At 28.3% G+C, this 9,277-nt stretch overlaps 2 protein-coding genes across 2 annotated transcripts in view; one reads left to right on the forward strand and one right to left on the reverse strand.

Annotated features, from left to right (window-relative positions):
• LOC107492755 (uncharacterized) overlaps positions 1 to 8,346 on the forward strand; it is a 21,110-nt gene extending 12,764 nt beyond the window's left edge. Inside the window, exon 3 of the mRNA XM_052262953.1 lies at positions 8,294 to 8,346. Coding sequence (XP_052118913.1) covers positions 8,294 to 8,346 — 53 coding nt within the window. The remainder of the gene's footprint in view (positions 1 to 8,293) is intronic.
• A 42-nt stretch (positions 8,347 to 8,388) lies between these two features.
• LOC107492754 (kinesin-like protein KIN-7K, chloroplastic) overlaps positions 8,389 to 9,277 on the reverse strand; it is a 12,534-nt gene continuing 11,645 nt past the window's right edge. Inside the window, exon 22 of the mRNA XM_052262954.1 lies at positions 8,389 to 9,275. Within this exon, the coding sequence (XP_052118914.1) occupies positions 8,728 to 9,275 (548 nt within the window). The 3' untranslated portion in view covers positions 8,389 to 8,727. The remainder of the gene's footprint in view (positions 9,276 to 9,277) is intronic.

Here is a 9,277-nt window from a genome sequence, read left to right on the forward strand (position 1 = left end):
AAATTCAGATGTTGTATTATAGTTATCAAAGGTTGTTATTATAAAAGAAAAGAGAATGCAACAATGATCTATGGTTACCCTTTTTATTAGCTATGGTCATAGTTTTTTATCGTAATTATAGACTTTTTTTTGTAGTGAACATTAACTAAGTTGGGTTTAGTAGTTACAATGTTTTAATAGTTATTAAGATGACTTTTCAGTTATGAAATACAGTTTGTGTCGACACATTTTTTATTCTGTATTCGTGCATCATAAATTTTTTTTGTCTTCTATAGGAGTAATAAATGCCAAAAAATACATCATGAGGAGTTCAATTATACCATAAAAAGTATTGTTATTAACTCAATAACAATTCTTTAAGACGAATATCTCTCTTAAAAAATAATATGATTGTTGAAACTATAACAAATTCTAGTTGTTATTGTCACTATATATTCATTATTTTACCAACAACATAACCATCTCCGAAGTGCTATATGCCTATATCATCGTCAATATGTTATACATGGAAAATGGCTGCTGTAAGAACGATAACATGCATAATGTATATCCTAGAATGGATTAGGAGCCACTTCAATCATTTGGTTAATATATAAGTGGCCAGTTTTAAGTGAGTATATACAAAATCTAGTGTATGTTCTTATCATTATTACTCATTAAATCAATATGATACCGCATAAAAAAAATTATTAAAATTTTATTTTGTATCAAAGTATACTGCTTGGATAAAATTCTCGTATATATTCAAGTAGATTTTTTAAAGTGTCTCAGTAATCCAATGCAATTAAGTAATTAATTAAACGTTTTTGTGTTACTGTCGTAATAGTTGTAAAAATCTGAATTTTACTAAATATTGTTAAGTACGGATATTTTTTTATTTGTCGCATTTGCAGACACATTTTAAATATAATATTTATTGGCATTCGTGTGATACGTATTTTTTTTGTATTCAACCGTATTTTTAAAAAATAGAAAATAAAAAAAATTTGAACACATTTGAATATATTTAAATTCTATCATATATCAGTATGTTCAGTCTTATTCTTAATATGCAAATACAACTACAAAGAAGTTAAATACTGACAATTTCATGTGTGTTTTTTTATGAAACTATAGTTTATTATTTATAAAAAATTAATAACTTCTATATTTTTAGATGGTTAATATGATTATTATTGCTGTTGATGATGTTATTTTTTCAATTATTTTTTTGAAACATTACTATTTCAATGATCATTTTACTTTTGAAGTGGTGTTGTTTGTTAGAGTTAGTACGCCGATTTCGATGAAATAAATTAAACTACATACTAAATTTTTTTTATGGGAATGAATCCTCTCAAGTTTTTTTTTTAACAATTGAGAGAATAAAATGTGATTTTTTACCATTAATTTTATAAGTAGGACCAAAAATAAATATAAAAGAGAGAACAATAAAGAGTTAGAGATCATACTTTACACTCTCAATTTTTTTAACAATTAAGAGTATCCATTCCCATCTTTAACACGATATAGGGACTGAAGGTTGTGGTAGGTTTAAAGAAGGGAGATTGAATTTATGCCTTTCTTTTAAGTTACTGAAATGACCCTTTAAAGCAAACTTGAATCCTGATTCTGTTTGAACTCAGTAGCGGAAATTTATGAGACAATTTATTTTTGTCTCATGAATATTAAAAAACAGAACATTATAGAAAAGAGAGAAGCTAACACCAGCAAGTATCCTGGTTCGGTTGCCTTGTGCTATACAACCTACATCCAGTCTCCTCCACAACAATGGAGGAATTTTTACTATAGTTAAAAGTATTACATACACCAATTATATTCCACAAGATTGACACAATCCTTTCACACTCAAGTTCTAACCTAACTTGACATTGACTATGCTAATACCTAACTCTTCACTTTTAGTGCTAACCCAACTAAGAAAGGGATATCTCACAGGTACAAGATACAAGACATAGACATACCTAAAGAAATCTGAAAATAACTCTAGACTTTTCTCTCAAGTGTATCACTCAGCCTCTTTCCACTCATGGCTTTTGATTAAGCTCTCTCAATATGCCTTTTCTTTTAAGAAATTACAGAAAGATAAACATTGAAAAGTACATTACAATCTGTAAAACATGAAGGAGATTGATTTCATCAACAGCCTCTTTGCTATGTGATAAACCAGATTTGCAAGCCTCTGATTTTATTCTTTAGTGTTGGCCGAATGCTTCTTTGAATGAAAGCATTATCCAAGTAGAGGAACTTCTTCGGGGAACTCTTCACATAACACAACTCACCAAACTCTAGTTTTCTCTCCTTACCTCTGAATGAACAGAAAATCTTCTTTTATCTCCTTGCATGTTGCGTGGTTGTTCTTCCTAGGTCAACTCCTTGAGCACTGTACTTCATCAACCCACAAATTCACTTTTTCTCATTAATTCTCAGAGTAGAAACTTTGCTTCTAACATTCTTTTGTTGACCAAAAGCCACAAAACAGCAACCACAAAAGTCTTCCAATAGTAAACCGGATCTAAGCCATTGAGAAGCTACTTGGTCCCCAAGAATCACTTGTGACCGTAGATACATAGCAGATTGAAACAGAAATCAACTTTCCCTTGTATGCCATTTTCGGACTTGTAGAGAGTTGGAAAGAAGAGACGAAAGCAGTTTGCATGTAATAGAAAATGTGTTACCTTTAACCTTTACCTAAGCTTGATTTGGTTTGAAATGGTTGATTTGACCTCAGCCTTTCTTGCCTAACCTTCTCTTTCTTTCCTCTTCTTTAAATAGCTTAGGAACTAAGCACTTTCTTTTGCTTCTGTGATTTGACTAAGTCAGAGAAATAGAACGTTGCTTTGGAAGCAAGATGGAGGGATTTGCTGAAATCAAATCGGGCTTGGATCGGGTTCTACTCAAGTTCAGCCCCTTGGTTCCTTGCCTTTGCTTCTTGAAGAATTTTGTTTGAAATGGATGATTTGGGCTTGGTTTATTTTCACTTACCACTCACCTCACCAGCAAATTTCTTTTGTTTAACGTTGGGCTGCTACATCACTTATTTTTTTGCGTGCATCACTTAACTAAAATAATCAAAATTAATTGGATAATTAGTCCAATAATAAAATATTTATTATCATTAATTATATTAATTAATTTATTAACTCAACAGGGATGATTAAGGTAGTAATAATTATATAGGCACTAACACAAAAGCGGCATGTGAACCTTTTCTCTCTATCTTTTTACCTAATCAAAAAATTATTATAAAATGAATGTAAAATTTAGATTTTAATTTAATTATTCTGTATTATCAAAGTGTTTAATTTTAATGTAATAATGATAGTATAAAGTGTTTTTATATTCCGTATAATTATATCTATTTTTTTAAATAATCATTTACACTGTTAATATAAAAGATAATTATTTTTATTAATGTGACGTTACATAATTAAATGTATATATAAAATTATTTTAAATTTATCGTGCATTAAAATTAAATTTTTATTAAAATAAAAAAGTTAAAATTTTCTATGAATAGTAATAATGTTATTAGCTGAATTCCTTCTTTTAAATATTAAAGTTGGCTCTCTTTCTCTCTCTTTAATAAATTACACATTTTTGCTAGTTTCTCTCTCCTTAAAATTTTTAAGACAAAATAAAAAAAAAAACATTTAAATGCATACAAAAATAAATCTAAAAAATTAAAACAATAAAAATATCTAAAAAATATAAAAAATTAACAAAAATAATAATAAAAATACCTTTTATAAGTGATAAATAACTTTTATATTAGCAAACAAATTATGTATTTGATCCAAATTTTTTTAAAAATATTTAGATAATTATTTAAAAGGTGTATAAAAATAATTGAAATAATATTTTATTTTTAAACCTCTTCTTTTCCACTTTTTAAAATATTTTTTGGGCATTGACAAAAAATAAAAAATTTTAATTGGCGTAAAATAAAAAAATTAACTATGAAAAAGTCCTATATTTTTAATCATGTTTACAAAAAACTATATATCAAAATTCAATCTCTAAAATAATTTTTGAGAACATATCTAATATTTGATGGTTAGTTCTTCCAAAAATAATTATTAATGTATTAACTTCCAATAAAATTTAAGAATATTATAATTTAATTTAAAGTTCTTTAAAATAGTTTGTTAATTTTTTTTTTGAAAATTAATAATATAATAATTCATTTTATGAAATTGGTATAATCAAGAAGAAGAAAACAATTTTTATGAGCTTAAGATTTATTGTGAGGGGGTTTTGTTTTGGAGAATTTTGTTAAATTCCAACCAGAGAGGTTAAAGTTAGTATTCTTTGATGGTAATTAGTGGTTAAGAGAAGGGGGTGAATCTTAGCCCCTTTTTCGCTGAATATTAATTTCTGAAATTTTAGAAGATATTTCTATTTTTGTCTCGTACCGAATTGAGAGACACTTTTGTTTTTATCTTTAAATCACTAGAAACTGAAAAAGGAGTAGGAAGAAGAACACCAGAAATATCCTAGTTCAACTACTAGGTGCAATGTACCTTACATCCCGTCTCTATCACAATAATGATGAAATTTCACTATGTTTTCACAACATTACATTCACCAATTTTTTTTCTAGGAACTACCCATTCCTATCTGGGACAAGTCCAGATTTTAACCCAACCTGAACTTGACTAGGACTCACCCTACCTTTCAACAGCAAAGTGCTCGCCCAACTTGTAAGGGAATAAGTCCAGATTCTAACTCAACCTGAACTTGACTAGGACTCAAACCTAATTTTCAACCGCAAAGTGCTAACCCAACTTGTAAGAGAATCTCCTCAGGATCATGACAACAAAATAGAAATACATACAAAGAATTTATGTGATAACTATGACTTTTTCTTTAATTCTCTACCTTTTTTCACTCATTGATTTTTTCTTACAAAATCTCACATTTTGCCTTTTACCAATATAACACAGATAGACTAAAGTGAAAAAAAAATATTCAATGAAAGCCATGAAAGAGAAGAATAAACAGCTCAAAGAGATATGGGAACCCAAACATGTGCTCTCACTCCTTGATCTCAACCCTTGGTCGTTCACCCTTATTATAGAAGGGGAAGCTTCCAAGGTTAAAACCGGTTCAACCAACCCAGCAACTTCTTCTCCAACATAGGTTAAGTCATGGTTTGAATAAAGGGAAGAAAAAGGAAAAATCGAAACTACATGCATGTACCTCCCTCAACCTTTTTCATCTATTTTCTTCAATCTTGGCCATTGATCTTGATTTTGGCCCCAAGAATTGATGCTAAACGTTGATGAGCATCTGACCCAAGACAGCTTTTTACCTTCCATTTTTGCTTCTTCCTACTTGAAGTTTCAAAAGCTATCTTCTTTTTTTGATGAACAAAAATAGAAATGAACTTTTATCAAACTGGATCTTCTTTCTGACAGAGGCGGATTACTTCTTTTCTTGGCAAAGAAAATCTCGAAACTTTTCTTCAAATCATTCCTTCAATAGCAAATATCTTTCTTGGCTATTCTTCTTCATAGCCTTTTTTTCAGAGGCTTCACTTTTCTTTTATCTTTTTTTCTGATGGATAGATGTGACTGAAAGCGAGAGAGAAAAGAAAAGAGAGAAAGAAACTTTCGAAAAAAACAATGAATAGAATTAAAACAAATTGAATTTCCACTTCCATTCCCCAAGGTATAAAGTAACGTATGGAGCTTTTAAAGTACATTAAACTCAATGGAATTTTAGCTTTCAGTTACCAATGCATGAAGACTTTGACAATTTGAATTTCCTTTGGTTTGTGACCACCAAATGGGTTGCTAAGGGTTTAGACCATTTTTTTCTTTTCTTTGCCTTTTAATTGTTTAACCATTTGAAGTGAACAATTATTAGTGGGCTAAACTTGTTTAGTAATCAAACTGAGTTCTCATCACTTGGGCCTTTTTAGATCTCTTTCTCTTTTAATATTCAGCCACTATTTATGAAATAAATTTTGTGTAAGACTGGCCATTCAATAATCAAATTGAATTTGATTGCATTTTAACCCAATATTAAAAACTAATTTGCTTTCTACACACTAATAAAAACATCAAACAAATCATTGAAAACAATTTAAATAATTAATAATATTTTAATAATTTCCTAATTTATATTTTAATAATGTTTGTTAATCATTTCAATTTTTAAAACTCAACATTCTTCGAAACAAAAGTGATAAAAGTATACAAACTAATATTGATATCTAGTATATAGTGAAGACTAGCTGCTGCAAATATAATTATAATAAGAATTAATCTTATGTTCATCTAGCACTAGGCTACTCACTGTTCTCGTGTGAATATTTTATCCTATCATCCACACCATAAAATTTCTCTTCAGTTTGTACTGTCTTTGGGGTAGATACTATATTCGATTAGGATTGGGTAGCAAGACGTATTTTCCCCAATTTATTTTTGGGTTGAGAGTTTACAAACAACCGAAAAAAATCAAGTACTTTATTTATAATATATTAAAAGTGAACTTAAAGATAGGTCTATAATTATTCTTAGACATTTAATTTTATTTTATATTATCACATAAAATTTTTGTTAGGTGACATAATTTTTTATTTTTATATTATACTATAAAATTTTTACTGTATTTTCATTTTTTATAATAATTTATTTTTATATATATAATATTATAGGATTCTTTTTAATATTATTTCTCTTTAATAGCTATAATTGAATTATAAAATTTATTTCATTCTCTTATATTAAATTTATTGCTTCTCATTTTTTATTATTTTTTATTATAAAATTGGTGTTTAACTTTAACTTTTCATCATTTTCTTACCCTTTATTTTTATGTAAGTTACATTATTACTTTTAATGTTAAATATTAATTTTTTAATAAGTATAAATTTAATTAGAATCTAATTTTTTTCTCTCATTTCGTAGTCATCACTCTTTTATATATTTACTATATAAATCAATATTTATTTTACACATTTTCTTTATCTCCTCTTACATAATCTCATATCTCTTTCTTCCTCTCCACTCGTATTAATTTTTTGCACAACTAGAATTTGGTTAAATACCATAATTTTTTTTAATTTACTAAACGTATGTACTAGGTAATTGTGTGATTATATTCATTAGATTTTTCATTTTTCCTATAATTGTATTTATTAGTTATATAATATCTTTGTTGTCTATATATCACTTTTTTTCTTTTCAATAATTTATATTTTTAATATCATTTAGTTTTAATAATATTGTTGAAAAGACATTTTGTCATGATTCATAAAAAATAACATTAAAAAATTAAATGTTATTTTTAATTATCAAAACATTAATAATGTTCATACTTTTATTTCATCTAATAATTTCATTATTCTACTATAGTATTTAAATATAACCTAAAAAATAAACACATACAAGTAACTATTTTTTTAAAAAAAATAATTATATGAAATCTGTTGATATACCACTAGACAAAATTTTAAACTTCTTAATCAATTAAATACATATAATTACTTAATTAAATTACAAAATAATGATTAAACACAATCATTATATCTATATTAAAATTATATATTTTTTGTTGAATAATATATAAATTGCCAAATGAATGAATAGTACAATTTTTTTTATAAATTAGGTTTCAAATTTAACATTAACTTATATATTATCTAACCAATTTCTAAATAATATAACATTTTAAATTTATATTATATAGTATAATTAATTTAGCTCTTCGTACATTAGCACGTGTGTTAATCTAGTTAAAATCTATTTTAAAGGCTTAGATTCTGAACTATCTAATCTAGCTATGACTAGTACTATATTTATGGAGAAAGTTATATGTAGAATGATTTCTTAATTCAAGTTAGGGTAAATCGACCAAATCAGTTAAAACTATAAATTTATATTAACACTCCAAAACAATATGATAGCAAAAAGTAATTAACGTTTTCGCGAGATAGATAGAGTTGCATTTGTACGAAGTCTAACATAGGCATATAATAAGGCAACAATGAAAAGCCATTACTTGACGTGCTGCCTATACATTATGAATTCAATTTCATCTTATTACATCGAAGATGTAGTTGATTCTTTTTTTTTTTAAGTTGGGTTTTATATAGTTCTTTTGAATTTTGTGAATTTATGCAGTTCATTCAAAGAACTTTACAGTTTCCTATAGACCATGTTAAGCTAGCATGCATGCATGAGTTGCCAACTTTATGATACTACACTAGCCTAGAAGTTACTGAAATTAATCTTATCTGTACTAAATGAACCTTGTGAAGTTAAATTATTTGACCTTGTAACAGAGCTTGAATTCGATAAACGTACCATCTTTACCATTTTGTACCAAGATGCTTAATAATCCCTCTGTTTCTCAACTGATTAGCAGTATACAGTTAAGGGGTCAAACACAATCGCAACTTCATTATGAATGAACATTAGAAACCAATAATATTACTTTACATGCATTAAAGCATTATCCCTATAGAGATGCGAACCAAATAAAAAGGGAGCGAATTAGCACAACATTTGGAGCAATGAAGGAAAGAAGGGAAGCAAGGATTATACAAATGGGGAAGCCTTTTTTTTTATATGGACCAAAAAGGACAATGATGGAGGGGGAAGAGAAAAGCACACATTCCTGCGGAAAAACAAATCTTTACACACTCCTCTCTGAAACCACTCCTATCAAAACCAAATTCTAATAAGCTAACAATGGATCAACTTGAAAGCCACAATATCAAATGTCAAACTCATTAAATTGAAACTCTCTGGTTGACGCAGAAGCATCATTGTCAGCTCCTTGCGACTTTTTTAGCTTTGCCACAAGAACCCACATGTTAGCAAGCTCATTTTCAAGATACGCTTCTCTTTGCTTAGATTCCTCAACCTTTCTTTGAAGCTCGGCCTCCTTCTGATCTCTCTCTAAAAGAGCAGCTTCATATGAAAGTTCCCTTTCTTTACTCAAGGCTAATTCTCTCTTGACATCTGCATTTGATCCACCCTGATCATTTCGTCTGAGTCTACCATGACTTTCCCTTCGTCCATTTTGTACAGTTCCACTGGTTCTGCGCTGCGAAGATGAATTCTTGGATGCAGCTAGCTCAGCAGCTAGTCTTTCATTATGATTCATGAGTTTGGCAACTTCTTCTGACAATGCCTTGAGCTCAACAGCAGCAGCTGAAGCTAGTCCTTTAGCATATGAACTCTCTTCTGCCAGTTTCTGATTTCGAAGTTCTAGCTGGTCTTTTGCATCTGTTAGTTCTTTCACCTTCTGCTTCAGCTCTTCT

Source organism: Arachis duranensis, chromosome 6 (genome assembly GCF_000817695.3).
Source record: "Arachis duranensis cultivar V14167 chromosome 6, aradu.V14167.gnm2.J7QH, whole genome shotgun sequence".
In the NCBI taxonomy this organism is placed as follows: domain Eukaryota; kingdom Viridiplantae; phylum Streptophyta; class Magnoliopsida; order Fabales; family Fabaceae; genus Arachis; species Arachis duranensis.